This window comes from Neofelis nebulosa, chromosome 8 (assembly GCF_028018385.1).
Source record: "Neofelis nebulosa isolate mNeoNeb1 chromosome 8, mNeoNeb1.pri, whole genome shotgun sequence".
NCBI lineage: Eukaryota > Metazoa > Chordata > Mammalia > Carnivora > Felidae > Neofelis > Neofelis nebulosa.
In genome coordinates, this window is record NC_080789.1 from 57,309,875 (window position 1) to 57,333,553 (window position 23,679).

Consider the following 23,679-nt stretch of genomic DNA (forward strand, 5'->3'; position numbering starts at 1 on the left):
CCATGTCAGTGGCACAATATACGAGTGGTAGTGGCGAGTGGTGCTGAATTGGGTTCCAGTGTCCAAAGGCTGCAGAACTGGAAACCTGAGTCAGGGGAAGAGAAAAGCACAGCCTGTGTCCTGGGGAACCAGATGAAGAATGGTGCTTCACCCCCAAAGTTGATCGCTAGGCAGAAGTCATTGTTATCCCGACACACCGCCATTGGTCCTCTGCACCCCCTGGTGCTCCTGCACCTGGTCTTACCTGCCCTCACCAGTGTTTCTACCCACCATTGCCAGAGCAGCCTTTCTAGAATGCACACCTGATATTGCCACCCCACATTCAAAGTCCTCTGCCCTCCTCCCCCAGCTGATTGAGACAAAGTTCCAGTGCCTACAGTGGTTTACAGGGTCCCACTTGACCTGCACTCCTCTTCTCCCAGCTACCTCACTCTTGGATTCATCTCTCCCCAGTCTTGACCCAGGAACTCCCTACTCCAGCCATCAAGGCTTTCTTTCTTTCATTTCTTCCAAGGGAAGCCCTGCCTTACTCGTACTCGGTTCTGCTTGGAGCACTAGCCCCGTCTCCTTGCTCTGGGAAGTTCTGCTGACCATTGCCCCCCCCTTTTACTCCTAAAAAGTAAAAAGCTGGTCGTTCTTCTCCCACTGCAGTCTTATCACAGCAGTTATCACTCTGGTGACTGGTTTCATCTGCCTGCGTCTTTGCCCCACCAGAACGTAAGCTCCGTGAGGTCAGGGACCATATCCATCTTGTTCCTTGTTAGATCTTCAGCACTCACAGAGCAAATATCCCATAAGCAAATGGTAAGCTTTATTTGCCTCGGCATTCTAAAGGTATTGGGCAAAGTGGGCCGGAAGTGGGAAACTAGCAACAAAGTGAAACCAGCATGGTTGGTCCTGAGAAGCCAAGGCTATACCTGGGACTCCTGTTTTTCCTGTGGCTTCTTGGAAGCCTCAGGGAACCATCTGCATTCCGACAGCCCAAGCCCCCAGATCTGTGTGTGTCCACAAGGGACTAATTATACTTGACCTCAGCAGTGATTTGACCATGGAACACCTTGTACTGTCAACAGACACAGATGACCAAAATGTTCACGGTCCTTTTTAGGTGGATTTGCACAAGGTTAAAATGCCTTCTAGTACTTACACGACATACATGTTGTCAATTTTGAACAATGCAGTGATGGCATTTCCACATCAAGTCGTGGAAAAAGGCATTCACACTGTTTTGTTTTCGTTAAACCATTGCACATATCCTGCCAAAAATATTAACTGCAGTGCTTTCAGTGTGTTCATCAATTTTGGCATTTATCCATATTTGGAGAAAAATTAAAGCTGGAGTTGAATTGAATCTTTGTCTTTTAGAAGCGGCTATTTGTGACCAACTCTATTAGAATTATGTTTATTTTGAGGGTTTTAGGTGATTAGAAAGGTTTTTCAATCTAGTTTTTAATGGAGCTGTCTCCTTTTTTAAAAACTCTTGCATGATATAAAGCAAGTTTGTTTTGTTTAAACTGGTACATATCAGGTGGTTATTTGTCAGTTAGTCTGAGAGCTAATATGAAACTGGTATTTGGATTTAATTCAGTTCCATTAGAACAGAGTTAAAATTCTGTGATACAGGGACTATTATCCTGGCAGTTGTAAGGGATTTTTGTGCGAGGAAGCAGGGCTGACAAAGAGGGCACTGTGCGCACTCCGTCTGTAACTGAGCACTTTCACACTGCAATTTAGGAAGTGTGCAGTTCAGGAAATTGCTGGCTTTGGCTGGAGCATACTTTAACTGCAAGGAAAATTTTATTCGTCACTCAAGTAATTGGCAGTTTTAATACCTTGTTCATAATTACTTAATAAACAAACGAACATATAAACCAAAGATTGTATGGCCTGTTATCTAACCTGTAGCCTTATTTGACCAACGTGATAGACACCTGTAGGCCTCCCTCTCCTTCCCACAAAAAAAACCAGGTTCCGTTTATTGCAAAAATCTATAGCTGAGCGTTTTCTTTGTGTTGTTAAACGTTAAGTGTAGCTGTACCAGTGTCAGACAGCCTGGGGGCCAAAACCAGATGCAGAGTTTGATGGGAGGTAGCGACTAGGGACAGGGAGGGGGGTGGAGACAGAGGGGCATTTCAGGGTTACTCTACTGTTTGTGGGAGGACATCCTGGTAATGCAAACATTTGGGTTATGTGTTTAAGAGAACATTTTTGTCCCCTAAAGTGTGGTTTTGTTTAACCCACACACCCTGACCCTAAGGCCCTGTGGCTTTTCTCTTGGACTAAATCCATCTCCGGGACCTAGAAATTGACTAATTGTCTCTGTTGCATTACCCTATACCTCACAACTAGATCAAGGAGTTTAAACACTGGCAAATCCAGATGTGGGAAATGGTCAAAATCAGAGGTCATGGCTGACTTGACTCTAAACAAAGTCTGTAAGACTTTATGGGAGTCTAAGGGGCTTGATATTTGTTACTTGTAAATAGGACTGTTAATCCTTTATTTTTTTTAACCTTACTATTATCTCCGACAAACTCAGTTCTTAAGATACACATCACCTATGCCTGTTACCTTGTATAGGATTATTTCAAAACATAGATTCCCAGATGACTTGGATCAAGACATGAATCCCTGCAGCCCTTAAAAGTAACATATGGAGGGTTTTAACAGTATTTTGACAAGTTTTGTTAGTTTGTTTATTTTTATTTTTAAATTTTCTTACTGTTTATTCTTGAGAGAGAGAGAAAGAGAGAGACAGAACGTGAGTGGGGGAGGGGCAGAGAGAGAGGGAGACACAGAATCCCAAGCTGGCTCCAGGCTCCGAGCTGTCAGCACAGAGCCCAGTGCAGGCTCGAACTCACTAACCGTGAGATCATGACCTGAGCCGAAGTCGGACTCCCAGCCAACTGAGCCACCCAGGTGCCCCTAGTTTGTCGTTTAAATAGAAAGCATCCAACCTGTTTTCTCCCCTTATTGTCCTTTCTGGCAGGGAAATCAGCACCCGACATTGGCGCCTATTCAGGAAGTCGGTCTTCTAGAAGCTCTGGTGTATGGCAAATACATGCAAACCCCTGGGTTATCTTCCTGGGGTACAAGCAAGACTGGGGAGACCCTGTTTCCAGGGCATCCTTACTGTTGGCATGGTGATGGCTCTGTGAGCCGGTGTTGATTCCCACATTAGTTTGAAACCAGAAGTTAAACATGTCTGCAAGAGTGGGAAGTAGTGGCCCTTTCTGGACGTGCATCTCCATGTAAGAATTGAATTGCCAGAATAAATCTGACACTGTGTTTTATGAAATAAGCCTTGCTTTGGGACCAGTATGGCTTTGTTAGGTTAAAAGCTCTAGTTTCTTAATTTTGCAATTATCTATAATATCTACACTAGAGAAATGCTATTAGGATTAAATGGCACGACATATGAAAAATGTTTAGCCTTGGCTTGACATGTGAGATGTTCTCAACATTATTAGATTTCATATACAATCCAAGACTGGGGTAGACACCTATCCCTACTTTTGCTACAGTTTGGCAGAGAAGATCAGCAGTGTAAAAGTGCAATGTCAGAACACAGTGTAGGATCTTGTGAAAATACATACGAGGTGCTCCTAACTCAGGGACCTTCTGAGATGGTGAGAGGCCTGTGAGTTATAATAATGCAAAAGAGCTTAATAAACTGAAAGCACTATAGAAATAAGTTATTGGAGAAAGATACACATATGAGCTGTATTTCCTAAGTTTTCTCATTAAATGAGGCTTAACCGTAGACTATGTATAAAAACGTCAGCATGTGACATTCACAGAGTTCTGCCCAGAGCCTTCAGATTGTTTCCCTGTTCCTTGGATTGTAAAGAGACTTTTTTTTTACAGGTGGACTCTGTTTTCATCCTGTTTCTGAGTTCTGCCCACAGCCTTCAGGCTGTTTCACTGTTCCTTGGATTGTAAAGAGACTTTTTTTGCAGGTGGACTCTGTTTTCATCCTGGCCTTCCTACGCTTCCTACCTTGACATGTTGTTTTCCCCCGCCAAATGATGGTTTAAGAAGTCCACACTTCCTGATCTAATATGACAAATAAGATGGCTCGCACATCAGTTTGATTCCTGTTCTCTAGCAAGATTGTCATTTAATGCTGACTTTCCCCTTGAAAGCTGTTGTGTTAATGACCTTTTAAGAGATTGACTTGGCCTCTTTTTTTGTTTTGTTTTTCATTTGTGATCTAGTGTAGGGCTCACCAGTGGAACTTTCAGTGATGAAATATTCTGTATGTGCACTGACCCATTTGACAGCCACCAAGCACATGTGGCTGTCGAGGACCTGAAATGTGGCTACTGTGACTAAGGAACTGAGTTTTAACATTTAAATTTAATTTAAAGTGCTACATATGGCTACCTACCATATTGGTCATCATGGTCAGGTGTTTAAGGCTGTTAAGGTCAAACTTTATTAATCTGGTTCTCTAGGAATTCTTTAGACTGGTGTGCTTTTTATGGAATACTTCTATAATATTCAAAGCCCTGGAGCACATCCACTGCTTTTGAAGACTTGTATAGCAATACATTGAAACTTGCTGTCTCTTAAAGAAAAAGAGGGCTCTCTAGCGTGGCTTTAAAAAATAACCCCAATCTGATGATTATTTTGAGGTTATTGGTACCTATAGTGTGGGTACTCTCCAGGAGAAGAATTAGAAATAGATTAGGAATCAAGAAAAAGAAAGGGAACTAACACACCGGTACCTAGAATGCCAACTCGGTGCTAGTCATTTTACATAACATATAATAAAATGGTAAGGAAGAAGGACTGGTAATAAAATAACATAAAAATCAGTTTAAGTGCATAGCACCTAGGTAACCACAACTGGTAAACACATTCAGATTTACATAGGAATGTTTTTCATACATTCTAATATTATGATTTACTGTTTAAGGCAAAATTGAAGTGACTTAAGAGTTGCTGTTTAACTTTTAAAAGTATAGTTTAGAGCAATCAATTTTCCATAATTCTGAAGAACAAATTAGGGATGGCCTTTCAGATTGTTGTACTATTAACCTTGTCATCTGTGTTATCCTTAAATTCCAGAGCTGGAAACAGGATTGTTGAAGTATTACCTGAACATCTGAAACAGTTTCAATCCCTCGAAACTTTGGACCTGAGCAGCAATAATATTTCAGAGCTTAAAATTCCCCTTCCACCCCTACAACTCAAATACCTGTAAGTCAGTTCTTCTTTAACAAAAATATTCACCTATGATGAAAATATCATTGTAATAATAACAAAAAATCAACTTTAGGATATAATAAAATCTGCCTTTTTTTTTAATTGCTGGTGTATCAGCCATTTAACTTTTATTGATGTGTAATTTGCTGTAAGCCCAAATAACCACAATCTTTATTTTGTTGTTGTACTTTTGGATTACAAAAAATTAGACATCCGGGCACCTGGGTGGCTCAGTCGGTTGGGTGTCTGACTTCAGCTCAGGTCATGCTCTCACAGCTCGTAAGTTCGAGCCCCACGGCAGGGTCTGTGCTGACAGCTCGGAGCCTGGAGTCTACTTTGGATTCTGTCTCCCGCTCTCTCTGCCCCTCCCCCACTCGTGTGCCCCCATGCTCGCTTGCTCTCATAGAAATAAACATTTTAAAAAAATGTAAACAAAAAAAATTAGACATCCTTTGAGTGTTAGAAAAAGTAGGTGGAGTTAAAAGTGCTCCTTTGAAAAAATTAAACCACTGCTTGTTTCATTAATAAGTGAATTTTATAAAAATTGGGTAAGCATCTCTAACAAACTTGTATAACCTTCAGATATTCCAGTCACTCTTTCCTGAGCAGTACGTGTGAACCCTAGTTTAGCGTTGGTCCACAAGGACCTGAATACTTAATTTTTAAAGTGTCCATTGTTACAGATGATAGTTAGGTTCTCTGGACATTATAACACAGAGAATGTTTCTGCTTTAACTTTCCAAAGAACCGGAAAGAGCAGCTCATCTTCAAACTTTTAACAGGTATATCAACAGCAACCGGGTCACTTCGATGGAACCTGGGTATTTTGACAGCTTGGCCAACACGCTCCTGGTGTTGAAGCTGAACAGGAACCGAATCCCAGCTATCCCACCCAAGATGTTTAAACTGTCCCAACTACAACACCTGTAAGTAAAATGTTCTCTTAGATATTGTTTCCTCAGCTCCTCCTAACCCTTGGCATCTGTTGCCCAAAATCCACAACATGGCCAAAGGAGTTTAGAAGCAAGGATGTGGCTGTCTTTCCATCGAGAGCTGGAGTGGTAGAATTTCTGAATTGGAAAGAGCCTTCACAGTCACCTAGTGCAGACTCCTGCCTGACAGGGCAGGTTAGATTGTTACTGAAGGAATGCACAGTGTAATCATTGAACAATCTCCACACAAAGGCGTCATTGTGGCACAGAATACATCGTGGGTGACTCTCAACAGCTGTGGTTTATGAGAATAATACCGACAACTCCAGGAGGCTCTGATAGCTTAAGTGGCTGCAGAGAACTGTCTCGTTAATAGCAGTGGAATGATCTGTGAACAGGCTCCTGCAACACAGTGGTTTTCAACCTTGGCTGCACATTATAGACACTGGGGAGCTTTTAAAAATCCCAATGTCCAGGCCACACCCTAGACCAATTATATTAGAACCTCTGGGGGTAAGATCCAGGCTTCGGCAATTTTTAAAACTCCCCGGGTGATTCCAGTGTGCAACCAAGGTTGAAAAGGACTGCCTTAAAGAGAAAGCATTATACATACATAAAAAGAATCGTCAAAGAGAGTAACCAACCAACTTTTGTAAGCAGGCTAAGCTTGATGGCCCTGCCCCCGAAATAGACCTCATGTTTTAACATTATATTCGGTATTCTCACTCTGGATAATTTACTGGATAATTTACAGACAAATATACTGAGTAGATGACCATTTAGAAATTAAAGTGTAGTCTAGTTTCAGTATTTCATTCTAAAAATACATCACACGTTTCAGAAGGAAATGCCCTCACTGCTAATAAATCAAACTTCTTCTCACTAAAAATGTTTAGTAATTTAAAACATTCCATGTAATTTAACACCGGCTGGTTTAACTATATTATAGTAACGTTGCATTTTATTACTAACTCCAGAATTTGTCATATAAGCTAACTGTTTAACTGTTACATCCAATGCAGTGAACTGAACCGAAACAAGATTAGAAACGTAGATGGGCTCACATTCCAAGGGCTTGGTGCTCTGAAGTCTCTGAAAATGCAAAGAAATGGAGTAACAAAACTTATGGATGGAGCTTTTTGGGGGCTGAGCAACATGGAAATCTTGTAAGTATGGCTTATTCTACAGTTCCTGCTTAGGTAGTACGACCGTGGACCACGCAGTGAACATGCAGTAGCTTTATTTGAAATCCTATGTTACAGTCTCCTCATTTAATACCCAGTTTTGTTTCAGGTAATGTGACTGAAATTTAGAAGCACATGGTACTTTGGGCTGATGCCTTTATATCACAAAAGCTAAACATCTTGTAACAATAGGAATATGTAATAGGTTGTAATCATATGTCTCCTTTGAAAAGACTAGATAATGAACTTTTGATCCTGCTTTTGATTCTTATTGTAAATGTAGGCAGCTGGACCATAACAACCTAACAGAGATTACCAAAGGCTGGCTTTACGGCTTGCTGATGCTGCAGGAACTTCATCTCAGCCAAAATGCCATCAACAGGATCAGCCCTGATGCCTGGGAGTTCTGCCAGAAACTCAGTGAGCTGTGAGTTGCCTTTTATTCTCCCCAGGTTTGAGAGCAAGGATCATGCCAGAGCATGAGCTTCTTACCACTGATCTGTGAAATTTTCATAACAAAGTTTCCAAGGTGACAGCTTTTTTCACATGCAACCTAGTCATATTTTTGTTGTGATAAGTTGAAGCCAACTCTGCTATTTGACTTCTGGGGCACATGGGCTAAATCAGTGATGGTTATTTTCAAATAAAGAGAATTTTTTTAATTACTAGGATTAGAAATAATGTTTACCTGAGTATTATTAAGAAGGCAGAGTGTCAAAATAAGAATTATTGTGGTTACATATATCACCTGTTGTTGAGAAAAGAAATCGTTGTGTTGAATTGGAAAATAAAAGCTGTTGTTTGTTTTTTGTTTTTACAGGGACCTAACTTTCAATCACTTATCGAGGTTGGATGATTCAAGCTTCCTGGGCCTAAGCTTACTAAATACACTGCACATTGGGAATAACAAAGTCAGCTACATTGCTGATTGTGCCTTCCGGGGGCTTTCCAGTTTAAAGACTTTGTAAGTTACACATTTTGCTCTCCGTACATGAACCTAATTGGTTCCTAAATGTGCCCACTTTTCTCCAAGCAGATTTCCTTTGTTGTGAAGGAAATATCTACAGCCTCAGAAGTTGTGTCTTAATCTTTCCCAGATCAGTTTGATTAAAATAGGTCCATTTCATCCATATGTGTTTCTTAGAGGGATTAAAAAGGACAATGATCAGATTGGTTTGGTGATTACACTTAGCCTTCTCAGGATCTCCAGGAAGTTGGTAACTGCTCAAAGGGGAAACAATTGTAAATCCACTGATTTTTCTTTATAAAAATGCAGATTAGAAATTACCCAGAGCGAAAAGATCTACAAAGGGCAGCAAAGGAAGATGCCTGTTTATCATACAAGTTATATCCAGATTTAATCCATCTCCTAAGAGAAGAGAAAATTTTGGATTAATTGACCTTTGAAATATCTCTGAAATGTTCATTTTAATGTTGTACAGTGGGTTTTTGGTTTTTGCACTGTCAGAAATTTTTGCTCCATTCACTATTTGAAGCATGACATAATTGAAAGACATGCTGTGTGCTTTGGCCAACTCCTGCTAATGTGGTTGGAGCCGTGGTTTTAAAGTTTAATGTATTTTTCAGACTGTTCAGGTCTTTCAGAATTGAGTCATCTTGATAGAGGAATTAATAGGACAGGTTCAACTGTCTTGATTTTTGGGCAGCAATACTTAAAATGTTGTTGAGGGCAGGGAGAGAGAAAATTTTGTATTGTTTTGAAAGGGGTAGAGATGATGTGAGGGATCATGAAGAATTCGTTACAAATTATATGCCACCTGGGCAGTGATCTTAGCTTTTTGAGCATATCTCTAAGGGGAGTGTTTGTATCTTGTGTTAAATATCTGGTACCTGTTTCAGTAACGTTTCTTTTAATAATTAGGGATCTGAAGAACAATGAAATTTCCTGGACTATTGAAGACATGAACGGTGCTTTCTCTGGGCTTGACAAACTGAGGCGGCTGTGAGTGGGATTTGTTTCATGTTTGTCTCACTCTCTGACCTACACGTTCACTGGAGGTCCAGTCTACAGGTTCACATTCGGAAGAGTTTAGAACTAGAGGCTTTATATCTGGTTGTTTCCCTTGGACATTTTCCCAAATGAGTATTGTTACACAAGATGGGTATTAATTAGCTTTTCTTCCTTGGGATGGTGGTTTTGTTCAACACTTTGGTGAGTTGTAACTTATTTTAATATCTAGATAAGAGTGTTAAATTGTTTTGAGTGCTTAGGCTCTTGGGATTATCATCGTATAAAAATTAACATGCTTACTAAGTCCGCCATTTTGAACCTTTCAGAGTTGTATTCTGCTCACAGTTTTTAAGTGGAGTGACCCAGTGTCCACTGACAGTACTGCAGGAGGTTCCAAGCAGTAGAGGAGGAAAACCTGCTTCTATTTAGCCTTAAAGTGGCCTTGTAAGGTGGCCAGATTCTGGGTTTTAAGTTTTCAGGTTGAGTTTCATATAGCCCTAAGCTTCTGTGGATGATGAAAGTGTCCATGGGGAGGAAGGGTAAAGAGAAGATCTCCACTATATCTTCTTTACTGATTATAGTTTTTGAGACCATTTACTTGGAAGAAAGTTTCTGCCTCTTCCTAAAAAGACTTTCAAAATCACTGCTTTAATTTAGCTGCCAGAGTAACTTCCTGAATACCTACTTTTGCTGAGTTCTCTGCTGAATGCTTTGAGACCCTGCTGAACTGTATTACTGATATAGATGGCATGGATAACATTTTTACAGGATACATTATTTAATTGAAGAGAATAGAATTATTCACAAATGATTTTAAAAGCAATTCTTTTCATGAGAATTCCATCCCCAATTGGCTTTAACTGTTCCAATGTAATTTTTTTTTTCCCAGAATACTCCAGGGGAACCGGATTCGATCTATTACCAAAAAAGCCTTTACTGGTTTGGACGCATTAGAACATCTGTGAGTGACTGGAATTTAGTTACCCTAAAGGAATCTGAGATGGTTATCTACTTATGTGTCATGAAAGATAAAGTAGAATGTAATTTTGTTGGCATCCTTTCTGTACCATAAAGTATATTTACACATCTGCTTATCCTGTACCTATTTGTCTACCTATCTATATCTTCATGGCAGTATATAGGTATGTATTTTCCTTTGCATTTGAGGACATTGCTGCACATTATTGGGTTTTCTTTTAGTTATTTTTCTCAAGCAGTGACATATTTAGTTTTCAAAAACCTACCATTTATTGTATATACATGTCAGGCATTATGCCAGGTATTTATATACAGTCTCATTTAATCCTCATGAGAAAACTATTCAGGGGCACCTGGGTGGCCCAGTTGGTTGAGTGTCTGACTCTTGATTTTGGCTTAGGTGATCCCTGGGTCATGGGATCGAGCCCCACATGGGGCTCAGTGCTGAGCGTGGAGCCTGCTTTAACATTCTGTCTCTGCCTGTGCCCCTCTCCCTTGCTTGCACTCCATCTCTAAAAAAGGAAAAACTATTCAATAGCTATTACTACCTTTATTTTGAAGTGAAGAAATGGAAGTCCAGAGTGTCCATTGATTCCATCGAACAGTTAAGATGGTGACTTGAATTTTAAAGATACAAAGACCACTCCCCGCGGTCGTCAGGCATAACATTAGGAGAGTAGTAGCACTACTGGGAGGCTTTTAGTAGTTTGTTGTTGTGGTTAATTGTAAAGCAGACAGTCCATTTTCCACCTTTGTTCTTTCTCTTTTTCCATTTTGCTACCAGTCCATCGGCTAGCAATTGACAGAAGTAGGACTCAAACCGGGGCTGCCTCTGCCGTAGGCGTCCCTGTGCCGAGTAGCTCTCACCTCCACGAGCTCTGCACCACCCCCTCTTAGCAACTCCTGGCACACAGTTTTGAAATGACATTCAGGGACTCGGATATTTCCAGCCACTAGGAGGGCAAGCTAGCCAACCTTGGTAGGAGTCAAAACCTGCATGAGCTTGAACCGACCAGCTTCTTACAACTGGATCTGTGTTTTATACTTGTCCAGCAAAAGTACAAAGTGATACTAAATGTCTCCACTCTGTTAGGGAATGTTTGTAACCAAAAGTTTTAATAACTATTAAACTTTGACAAAAGATGGTCTGATTTACAATACACATTTGGTTGTACCTGTGTTTGCACTGCGTATCAAGAGGGAAGATTTCACCATTATCCACTACCACCTTGTTGTCTTCTGACTCACTTGTTAGTTTGAGGGAGGTTTGGATGGCTAGCCACACCAACAGAAACAGTTCGGGCTGGAGGAGTGTGATTCTGCATTGCAGAATTTGGAAGGGCGGGCCAGTGTTGCTGGACTTCTTGAAACAAATTACTTTCAGAGGGAAACTAGCCAAAAGGGTTTGTCATCTGACCCATTCCATTTCTGGGAAAGTGGAATTAGTGGATCAGTGGAGTATTGACCTCGGCTTTAGCTTTCTAAACCTTCTTGACTCTCCCAGCCTCTTTCTCTGCCCGTTTGGTACCTTCACTCTGTCCTCTCTTGCCCCTCATCTCATTCAAAATCCTTTTTGTACACTCTGACCTGTAAAGAAAACCAGAGTAGTAATCATTGTGGAGAGTGCTTTAATTCAGACTGCTTGTAGGTACTAGTTACAAATAAAGTCAGCCTCGAATATTCTCTGGTTTTACTAATGCGTTTCCCAGAGTGTGTTACGGCAAGTACATCTCGTCTGAACACCGTACTGTCTTTAGCAGTGACATACATGTGTGTTGCAGAATGGGCTACTAAGAGCATAGGTTTTGAAATTGAAACTAATGGAGTTTGCATCTTAGCTGTGCCTGTCATGCTGAACAAGGTAGTAAAACCATCTTCTTTTGGGTTGCTGTGAGGAGTAAATGTTAAATCATTTAACCCAGTGCATGTCATAGAAAGGATTTGATGCATGATGGGTTTTTTAAAAAGGATAACTATGAAGAATTTTAGTTCTGTATTTAAAAGTTACTCTCAGTAACTTCTGAAGTTCTAACTTCTCAAGTTACTAACTTGAATAATGAGAAACAATAAAGTATCACAGCAGAACAAGCCATATAACTATTTAAAAAAATACAGCAGAACAGCTTAGGCCCTTAGGAGTCAAATAACCTGTACATAATGATATAAAGCAAATCTCTTTTACTATAACAGAACCTACCTCTGATACAAATAGATATTCTTGTTCTTTGATCTAAGTTTCTTGTGTTCTTCTGGAGTTGCATGGTTTATATATTTTAGCGCATGGAGTAGTTCGGTGAATGGGGTGAGGAGTGTGGGCCCAGCCTTTCCCTGAGGCATGCAGTGACCATAATTCGCTGTAATGTATTTGATTTGTTTTCAGAGATTTGAGTGACAACGCAATCATGTCGTTACAAGGCAATGCATTTTCACAGATGAAGAAACTTCAGCAATTGTAAGCTTTTCTTTTTTCTTCCAAGGGTTTCAAATAAAACATGGTAGGGGGAGCTCTCATGAGGTATGTCATCCTAGATCACGTGTCTATGAAAAGTGTCTAGCACATTCTCAGCATTACTTAATTTTTATACCAGAAAGCAAAAGGAATTGGTTATTTGTTCCTTTGGTCAAAAAGAGGAGTATCTTTTTGTTTCTGTTAGGAATTTACAATTTACATTTTTGGGACCTAATGCAGGGCAATGAATATCCCAGTAACAGGTCTTCAGTAGTGAGAGATTTTTGATATATCATCAGCTCCTCTCCCTCAGCAGGTCGGTAAGAACAAACAATATGGTGCTAATACATTTCTTACATTTTAAGGTGGACTAGAGAATATTTATTTCATAGGGTGTATTTGGTTTCCACATTCATTGCTTTGTTAATATTTACTTGAGTTAGTTTACTTGTAGAATCTGCATTTCATATAAAACAAATTGAACATAATTACTCTCCTCAGGCATTTAAATACATCAAGCCTTTTGTGCGATTGCCAGCTAAAATGGCTTCCACAGTGGGTGGCAGAAAACAACTTTCAGAGCTTTGTAAATGCCAGTTGTGCCCATCCTCAGCTGCTCAAAGGAAGAAGTATTTTCGCTGTTAGCCCAGATGGCTTTGTGTGTGGTGAGTGTACCTGTTGCCTCTGCATTCCTTCTTTTTCCCTCCAGCTAATGGTTTTGAATAAGGTTATGTTCCCTGTCTCTTTTTTTTAATGTTTATTTATTTTGAGAAAGAGTGCAAGTGGGGGAGGGGCAGAGAGAAAGAGGGAGACACTGAATCTGAAGCAGACTCTAGGCTCTGAGCTGTCAGCACAGAGCCCAACGCAGGGCTCAAACTCATGAACTGTGAGATCATGACCTGAGCTGAAGTCAGATGCTTAACAGACTGGGCCATCCCTAATGGCGCCCCCTAAGCTTCTGTTCTCTTAATGAAGCTTCCGTGTCTGCTGAGGTAGATGTAAATGGATCTATAGTGATGATTTTAATGTTACAGATGAGAGTTTTCCAAAATGTCATTGTTTTGACATCAGGGTGGTTTGATGGAAAGAGTAGGACATTGGATCTTGGGAGAATTGAAGGACAGGGGCAGTCCTCCTGCTTCCCTAAATCTCAATCTCTGTGTCCGTGAAATGGGAACTCTGTGGACTTCCCTTCCCAACCGTGGGGTTGTTGAGAGGCTGAACTAACCCCTGTGTAAATGCTGTGTATTAAGAGTAGAAAGAGAAAAATTATCTGCTTATGATTGATGGGCCGTTAACAATTTTGCTCCCGGTGGGTAAAGCACTATAAGGAGTAGAAAGTTTGAATTGATTATAAATAAATGTAAGGTCCATTGTCATAGCATCTAAGAATCTCAGTGTCAGAAATCTCACACTTCACATTGCTAGTCAGCAGATCGGATCAAAACCCAGGTTCTCATCTCCCTGGTGCAGGCTTCTGTCTACCACACCACACTGCTGTTTACTATTCACCACCATGGAGACCTTTGTAAAAATAAATGTGCACATAGAACACGAAATCGACTTGTGCTTAAATTTTAGCGTGTGTGTTAAGATATTACAGAACCTAATTTTACATTGGCCTTTAAAAATTTATTTGAAACTGCTTTGCCTATGATTGTTTAGTCAAGTACAAGAAAAATATATTTTTTTAGGTTGCAGCATTAAACAGTGCCAACGGTTTCTGGAAATAAAATGTCTGATGTAGCTTTTGGGTCTAAATAAGCTTTTGGCACTCATCTAGAAGGGCCTGAGCCATGCCTTTCCCATGGTGCTTATTTCACAGTTCTCTAGTCTCAAGATAGGAACACGATTACTTTGAGACGTACATATGGTGTCCTTAGATTTTTCTGTCACTCCTTCCATTGTGGATCTAAACATTGATATACCAGATGAGAATTTTAGAATAATTCCACAGAAGAAGAAACCATCCTGATTACAGCATGGTATTGAAAGTGTGCAGCATTGGAGTTATCAGAACATTCTCACGCCCCATTCACTCACGTGCAGACACAGAGGCACACATAATCATTCTCTCTCTCTCTCTCTCTCTCTCACTCACTCACACACACACACACACACACACTTTCACACACACTCACACACACTCACACGAGTTGTTTTTCTAGAGCACCCAAATAATACATTTCAGTATTTCTAAGCTGTTTTCCTTCTGGGTTTAGACCATCTCCAAGAAACTGCAGTTCAAGAAGGTAACTTTTCCAAAAAGTAACAGAGAACTAAAAATAGCTGTTTGGAATGAAAGAGTTGCTCAGCTCTAATTATAATGTAGCTCCAGCAGTGTAGCCTGATTGATTGTCCACCCGAAACCCCAGGCTGAAGCCAGGGTCTCACAGGAAGTTTGAAAGATGCTTTTTCTTTCACTGCAGGATTATCTTTTTCTGCTGTATCTAAAAATTACTGCTTTTTAATATGGGTTCTGTCTTTGGTAAATGGGGTGTTAATTGCTCTTTAGTGATAGTGATTTCTTAATTTCCCTGCTGCTTACTCATGGGTAACATGGAAAAAAATTGCACTTCCCCAAAACAAGTACCATTTAAGTATGATCTCTGAGCCTGGAAGTTCCATAACTGATTTCTTCTTGTATCTGTATGAAAAAAGCATAAGGGGCCTAGGATAACCTATCTTCCAAAATAGCAGTCTCCTCTCAGTTAGTGACTGATAAATAAGTTTGTCTCTCTTTGAAGTGAACAAATTAGTTGATAAACACTCTCCCAGGCCATCATTTCAACACTAGGACTGTTAGTCCATCTGTGAAACATACACAAAGGGTAAAACCTAAGCCCTCATTTGTTTTGGGTTTCTTGGTATTAAAAAGTGAGTAGCTTTTGGACTCTCAAGCCTTAAAATTGTTTTGTTTTCTCCTCTCCATTTTGAACAGATGATTTTCCTAAACCCCAGATCACGGTTCAGCCAGAAACACAGTCGGCAATAAAAGGTTCCAATTTGAGTTTTATCTGCTCGGCTGCCAGCAGCAGTGATTCCCCGATGACTTTTGCTTGGAAAAAAGACAATGAACTACTGCATGATGCTGAAATGGAAAATTACGCACACCTGCGGGCCCAAGGCGGTGAGGTGATGGAGTACACCACCATTCTCCGGCTGCGCAGCGTGGAATTCACCAGTGAGGGGAGATATCAGTGTGTCATCTCCAATCACTTTGGCTCATCCTACTCTGTCAAAGCCAAGCTCACAGTAAATAGTATGTGATCTGACTTTTCCTTTTGCATTTAAAGACGCCTTTTAGATTTGGTTTTCTCTTACTCCTGACCCTGTCTTCTGCTCAGTTTCCCACCTAACCCTTCCCTTCTCTGCCTCTCTACAAAATTAAGAGTCTTGGCATCTACACAAGCAGTTATTGTGTCGAGGACCCCATCGTGGTGGGTAACACAGGAGTGAATCAGACACTCTTTGCTCTCCTGGGAGTTCACAATGTATTAGTCTTTTTTTTTTTTTAATTTTTTGCAATGTTTATTTATTTTTGAAAGAGAGAGAGACACAGAGTGCGGGCGGTGGGGGGGGGGGGGGGGGCAGGGAGAGAGGGAGACACAGAATCCGAAGCAGGCTCCAGGCTCTGAGCTGTTAGCACAGAGCCCAATACAGGGCCTGAACTCACAAACCATGAGATCATGGCCTGAGCCAAAGTTCGATGCTTAACTGAGCCACCCAGGCACCCCATTTTTTTTCATTTTTAATTTTTGGAGAGTGTGCGTGCAAGCAGAGGAGGGGCAGAGGGAGAGAGAGAATCCCAAGCAGGCTCCATGCTGAGCCTGATGTGGATCTCAATCCTATGACCCTGGAATCATGGCCTGAGCCAAAATCAAGAGTCAGACACTCAACCACCTGAGCCACTCAGACACCCCAACAATGTATTAGTCTGATGCGGGGAGGCCATGATGTATGCTGTTAGAGCACACCGCCTTTAATTCTGAGGTCTGGGTTGGAATCCTGCAACTCGTGCTTATAGCTGTGTAACCCTTAGCAAGTTACTTAACCTTTCTGTGCCTCCATTTCCACATCTTTTTCCCCCCCACATCTTTCAATTAGGAATAATGGTACCTACCTTACAGAGAGGTGTGATCTTCATTAAATAAAATAATTGGTACAGAGAACTTAGCAGAATACCTAGAATACAGTGAATGCTCACTGAAGGCAGTAAGTATTAGCTAGTGTTAGTAAAAATATGTAATTACTTTGTGTGGCTGGTATACATTTTTATGACTGGAGTCTTACCACTTTATCTTTAATCATTTGTACTTTCCGTGGTAGGAGATTTTCTTGTATGATACATTAATGTATCCATTCTACAAATGGTTGCTGAGGCCTGACACATACAACAATTTTGAGTTTAAAATTGTAGGACAAAACACATATCTAAAGTCATAGAATGTTGGAGCCAGGAGAGAGTGGTCAGCGTACAAAGAGATTAATTGATTTGCCCAAGATCTCACAGATGATTACTGAGGGAACTGAGAAGTATCTTGAAAATAGCAGAAAGACCTTCATTCTGAACATCAGGTGACCTGTGTTGTTTCAGCCTGACTTCATCATTTCTGTGTCTGTGTAACCTTGAGGGCATCTCTTCGTCTCAGCTTTACATTCCTTATCTCGCAATCAGAAATAACACCAGCCTTAACTATGTCAGGGGCATTGGTAGGTATGTACTTAAAAAAAAAAAACCAGGATGGAAATGAACCGCTAAAACTCCATAGCACTGATGCCCATATTCTTTATCTGATTTCAGTGCTTCCTTCCTTCACCAAGACCCCCATGGACCTTACCATCCGAGCTGGGGCAATGGCGCGTCTGGAGTGTGCCGCCCTGGGGCATCCAGCCCCACAGATAGCCTGGCAGAAGGACGGGGGCACAGACTTCCCTGCTGCGAGGGAGAGACGCATGCATGTTATGCCTGAGGACGATGTGTTCTTTATTGTGGATGTGAAGATAGAGGACATCGGGGTTTATAGCTGCACAGCTCAGAACAGTGCAGGAAGCATTTCTGCAAATGCGACTCTGACTGTCCTAGGTAAGTGGCTGTTGTCAGGTTCCGTGATGTAAGTTAATCTTAAAGATAACTAGCTCCCCCAGAGGCCCTAAGTGTCCCAAGTTGTGAGGGTGAGAGGTAATCCATAAGACACTGCCTTCCCTTAGAGAGGGCAGATGGCTTCTTGGGAGCTCGATGTGGGGAGTGCGTTACATCTTCTAGCCTGAGGCCAGTGAGATGAATCTGCTTCTTCTGTTCCGAGGGCAGGGGAAAAGTAAATGCTTTGAAGCTTCCCCTTTTTGGAGTCACCTTTTCCTCTGCCCTCCTCTTCCCATTGCCCAGTCTCTACCAATAATCCTAACACTATAAAAACTATGTAAGGAAAAAAAAAACATGTGAGCAGATTGGGAAGGACCTGCCAATGCCTGCCCTGCCATTCTGGAAATCAGGAGTTTCTCTTTTACCTTTTGCCTAAGCGGGAGCTTTTTAAGCATTTGAATATGTTAATCATCTGCATATCTTTGAAAGAGTTGAGCAAAGTAACCTATGAATACCAGAAAATAAAAATACTTTCATAATTTAAATATAGGTTTGGACATCTAGCACTAGAAAGTTTCCCTTTAAAACATTTAAACATTCTGAAATCTTTCTTCCATCAACACATCCCCCTGCTTAAAATTATTTTTATATATCTTCTGTTTCTAAGAAATGTCTAAAATGTTTCACATTGCCCCTCTTCCACAATTCCCAATCTTGCCAAGAGTGAGAGAGGCTGAGATTTGAAAAATAGTAAATATTATCCTTAACAGGTGTCACAATAAATGACAGCCAAATAATGAAATGAAATCCCAAATGTTGTATACACATTTAGGCTCTTAAAGAAGTGTACACATTAAGACGTGGAAGAATACATTGTTAGGTGCCAGTTTTAGTAAATTGAACTAGTGGGTCTTATGATATGCAGAACCTAATTTCATTTAGATTAAAAGCATAACTTGTCATTTCAGAGACACCATCCTTTCTGCGGCCCCTGTTGGACCGAACTGTAACCAAGGGAGAAACGGCCGTCCTGCAGTGCATTGCTGGAGGTAGCCCTCCTCCCAGACTGAACTGGACCAAGGATGACAGCCCCTTGGTGGTCACCGAAAGGCACTTTTTTGCAGCAGGCAATCAGCTGCTGATCATTGTGGACTCTGATGTCAGCGATGCTGGGAAGTACACATGTGAAATGTCAAATACCCTTGGCACTGAGAGAGGCAACGTGCGCCTCAGTGTGATCCCCACTCCCACCTGCGACTCCCCTCAGATGACCGCTTCGTCGTTAGACGACGACGGATGGGCCACCGTGGGCGTCGTGATCATAGCAGTGGTTTGCTGTGTGGTGGGCACGTCGCTCGTGTGGGTGGTCATCATATACCACACAAGGCGGAGGAACGAAGATTGCAGCATTACCAACACAGGTGTGTAAACAGAAGCTTGGCACAGGGGGCCGTCGTCATGTGTGTTTGTGGTCCCATGGTAATTTTCGTCTAGAATGTGTGTCTCACATCCTGAGGCCATGGCAGAGGGGTGACTCACTTGTTGCAAGCTGCAGAAATACGGTTAGCTAAAAATAACACCTCAGCCCCAAAGAAAGCTGACGTTTAAAGATTAATCCTTTTTGTTAAAACCTCATCAGAATATCCTGTTGGCTGTGAGATACAGCCCAAATCACAGAGTAAAACAGACTCACTCTTTTCACACGGTGGTGATGGAGAACAGGAGCAGCCCTTCAGCTGTGAGCTTTACACACTGACATAGTTCTTTGTCTTGTCATGTGCGTGCAGCCATCTGGGGAGGATCCTGTTATTAGTGGGAGGGGGCTGTCACTTGACTAATAACGTGCAGACTCCTCTGCTGGTACATATTAAGTTGGAAAAATGGCAGAAATCAAGCTTAATTCAAGAGCTTAGATACATCCCATGAAAATTCCTAAGCCTTTATTTTTTGAAATTTGGGAGGGGTATTCTGTAGAAGATCAGTAGAAAATGGGCTTGTGCTTGCCAAGCAGCAGACAGAAAGCCCTAATCTTCCTTACCTAAATACTATACAATCAAGATGGGTTTTCAGGAGGAGGTTTACTTGATTTGTACAGAAACCCAAACAGTATTTACTGTTCATCAAGGAAGCCTGTGGGATATGTACGGTCATCCTGGGTTAACAGAGTGCTGTTGTTGGATTGTAGATGAGACCAACTTGCCAGCAGATATCCCTAGTTATTTGTCATCTCAGGGAACCTTAGCCGACAGGCAGGATGGGTACATCTCCTCAGAAAGTGGAAGCCACCACCAGTTCGTCACTTCTTCAGGAGGCGGATTTTTCTTACCACAACACGACAGTAACGGTAAGTGTTTAAAATGAACACGGGCTGTAGTTGTTTTGAAATAATTTGATGGAAGGCTGAAGTACAGTTCAAGAAATCAATACACTCATATATTCAGGAACTGGCCTAGCATCACTAGCAAAGCTTGAAACTAAATACTTTTATGCTGTTCTCTTAAATACTGGAAAAATCTTTGTTTCTGATAATAATAGAAGACCAATGGAAGAACTAAAGTTTAATTTCCCCATGCAACACAGTATTTTCTTTACACCGTAAATGCTCTTTGGCCCCGAACGTTCTCCTTTTTTAAATGACATTAACTGGTTTCATGTATGGTCTTAAAAGTCAAATGAGAGGAATCAAATTCTGACTCTTTAAGAACTGTATGGTTTTGGGGCACCTGGGTGGCTCAATCGGCTTCCAACTTCGGCTTCCAACTTCAGCTCAGGTCATGATCTCACAGTTCCTGGGTTCGAGCCCTGCATTGGGTTCTGTGGTGACAGCTCAGAGCTTGGAACCTGCTTTGGATTCTGTGTCTCCTCTCTCTCTGCCCCTTCCCCACTCACATTCTGTCTTTCTTTCAAAAATAAGCATTAAAAAAAGAACTGTGTGGTTTTAAGAATAACCATGGAGGCAGCATAAGACAAGCACGCAGGCTTGGTTCAAGACCCACTTCTGACACTTACTCCCTGTGTATCCTTGGGCATTTCTATAGTACTTATTAGGTTGTTGTGAAATTAAAATGATACTGGAAAACTGCATAGTGCTTGGCACATACTAAAGGGCTCAAAAAGTGAAAGCTATTGACATTCTTTTCAAACATTTTACCATCTTGTCCCACAAGCATTTATTGAATATCTGCTCTATGGTGGGCTCTGTAGTCAAGAGGGAAGATACTTGTTTTCAGTCTCATAGTGTAGTCAGTGATGAGACAAAAATTTCAACAAATAATCACAAAGTGCTTGGCAAGGCAGCGGTCTAGAGATAGAAGATTTGCACACCCAAGTGGGTGTTCTGGTTGGGCTCATTTGGTTGCAAAGGGCAGAAGCCCAAGCTTGTTCAAATGTAGCAGGGTTTACCGGAGACATTTATGAAAGTTTAAAGCAACAGAACTGGAACGCAATAATGCTGTGTCACGTGGGCGCTGGGGCTGGAGATTGGTGCTGTCAGCAGCTCCAGAGGCCACCAGTATCACTGATCACATTCTGCACAGTCTCTTCTCTCGAAGACTGCCCGGTTCCTACTTCTCAGGCACATGGCCTATCATGGCATCTCTCACCTGCACCACATCTCTTGTCCTCCTTCTACTGTGGCCACTGCTAACTGGCATATCATTTCTGGGTTTTTTGGCTCAGATACTCACAGTAGGGATTTTTTTTTTTTTTTGGCCGAGCTCATCTTTGAGCTGGGTATTCAGAGATCATTTGCTGAAGGCCCCTTCCTCATCCTGCTCACCTATGACATTATGGAGGAAGGGGGCAGTGCTGATGCCATCATGTGTTTCAGACCATGGCTGCTTTAGGTGCTGTACGCAGATACACGGATCAGTTTCTCTCGTAAGCCAGGCAGGGAGGCTCACCCAGGTGAACACGTCCGTATGATGGTTAATCAAGTGACTCTTTCTGTAAGATGGCACAGATTTAGTTAGTTACTAATCCATAGGCCTCAGTAAGTTTCCTGCTATAAATTTCTGCAATTTATTTCTTTTATATGTCATTCTATCCAAAATTTTTATCTCTAAATAATGGAAAAATACCAAAAGTGGAGACAGTGTTGAAGGATACTTGAATCAAATTCATTTGGTGACCGAGATGTCTGTTTTAAAGGAACGTGCAATATCGACAATAGCAGTGAAGCCGATGTGGAAGTTTCCACGGATCCATTCCTTTGTCCCTTTTTGGGATCCTCAGGCCCTGTGTATTTGAAGGGGAATGTATGTGGCTCCGATCCTTTTGAAGCCTATCATACAGGTATGTGGTTTTCTTATCTGAGTTCTGTTTCCTGGAGAGATTTTCAGAAGCACTAACTCTGGCTCTTTCTGATAATGTCCCCAAATTCGAAAGGCTGTGGCCCTGACCTGAGAACAGCTTTAATGGACCACTGTGAGCCCAGTCACATAAAGAAAAAGGAGTGCTACCCATGTCCTTATCCTTCAGAAGAATCCTGTGAACAGAATGGCAGTGATGTAGGATGGCCTTCACATGTGAGGAAATTAATCAACTCCACTTACTCTCAGAATGAAGGACCCGGAATGAAAAGTTTGTGTCTAAACAAGTCCTCTTTAGATTTCAGTCTAAGTCCAGAGCCAGCATCAGTTGCTTCAAGTAATTCTTTCATGGGTGAGTTTATTAACTTAGTAGACCCCTTAACTCAGGACTCACATTCCATGTTGTATGTGGGAGAGCAGTGAGCGCCTCAGATGCCAAACTTGTGAAGAGTGTTTTGTCGTTGTTGTTGTTGAAATGGTGTCATGACATCCTGTGAGTTAGTACACGTGTTTCTAAAGGCGGAGTCAGCCACGGGGGATTTTCCTTGATTATATATGTAATCCGTAAGTAAGCCCTAGGAGCTTTCTGGTTAACACTGTGTGTGGCATCATCTAGAAGACAAGAATTTGGGGAGTGACTTAGGAGCTCCATTTGTCAGCCATGTGGAAAAAGTGGTTTTGGGCTACGGCAGCTTTTGGGGTGGAGTTGTGTGCGCTGCATGATTGTGGTTTGGGCTGTCTGGTGGTGCTCACACTTGGACCACGGTCGGAGGGTGGACAGCGTCCTGCTTGGCAACATCTGCCCGTCTGCCAAGCCGGACTGCTTTGGTGGAGGAGCCCGTCAGAGCCTTAAAGCCCAAGTTGGTGGTGGTAGACACTGGCTAGTGCCAAGACTCATTTGTGAGTTTTTTGGTCTAGTGCTTCAGACAAGCAACGGATAGAACTGAGGCCATCTTTTCACTGAGTGAGGATATGGGAAAATGAACCACAAATTATCTTGTTTTTAAAAAATGGAATTTTAAAACCGTTTACCAGCTTTTAAGAAATTTTGTTTTGTCACAGTGTAACTACTTATATTCCTTCTTTTAACAATGAAAATATCTTGTATATGATTGCGACAAGAATTTGAGTCAAATAATATTTTGTTAGTGAAGAAGAAAGGGCAAGACATAAGGATGATTTTGAGAGAAAGTTTCTGTATCTAGGCACAATTTACTTGTAACCAACAATCCATATCTCCTTCATGGAAAATTGTGGACCCTTCAGTAACAAAGCTAGGATTTGGAAGAACTTATATTGGGGAACTTCATTGCACAGTGATTAATATTACTGTAGGTTATGAAATGCAATGATTTGACATATGTGTTCATTCCTCAGCTCCGTTCTGTAAGTTCTCTCTCCATAACACAGATGCACATATACCTGAAACCATAAGTGACTTGTACAAAACACTTATTTGTGCTCACGGGGTAAGATGCTCCTTCATTTAAAATGTGTTTTAATATCCATACTAGCCAAAGGACCCATATGTTAAGGGGTCTTTTTTGTTTTGTTTTGTTT

At 41.4% G+C, this 23,679-nt stretch overlaps 1 protein-coding gene across 3 annotated transcripts in view; it reads left to right on the forward strand.

Moving 5' to 3' along the window:
• The window catches only part of LRIG3 (leucine rich repeats and immunoglobulin like domains 3), a 52,912-nt gene that overhangs the window by 25,503 nt on the left and 3,730 nt on the right, over positions 1–23,679 (forward strand). For 2 of the 3 annotated variants that reach the window (XM_058742183.1, XM_058742185.1), the window contains 15 exons: positions 5,074–5,205; positions 5,994–6,137; positions 7,166–7,309; positions 7,611–7,754; positions 8,148–8,291; positions 9,210–9,290; positions 10,189–10,260; positions 12,658–12,729; positions 13,228–13,391; positions 15,668–15,988; positions 17,531–17,812; positions 18,778–19,230; positions 19,995–20,153; positions 21,959–22,102; positions 22,196–22,471. In XM_058742183.1, coding sequence (XP_058598166.1) covers positions 5,074–5,205; positions 5,994–6,137; positions 7,166–7,309; positions 7,611–7,754; positions 8,148–8,291; positions 9,210–9,290; positions 10,189–10,260; positions 12,658–12,729; positions 13,228–13,391; positions 15,668–15,988; positions 17,531–17,812; positions 18,778–19,230; positions 19,995–20,153; positions 21,959–22,102; positions 22,196–22,471 — 2,732 coding nt within the window. The remainder of the gene's footprint in view (positions 1–5,073; positions 5,206–5,993; positions 6,138–7,165; positions 7,310–7,610; positions 7,755–8,147; positions 8,292–9,209; positions 9,291–10,188; positions 10,261–12,657; positions 12,730–13,227; positions 13,392–15,667; positions 15,989–17,530; positions 17,813–18,777; positions 19,231–19,994; positions 20,154–21,958; positions 22,103–22,195; positions 22,472–23,679) is intronic. The other variant, XM_058742184.1, reaches the window with a different exon arrangement.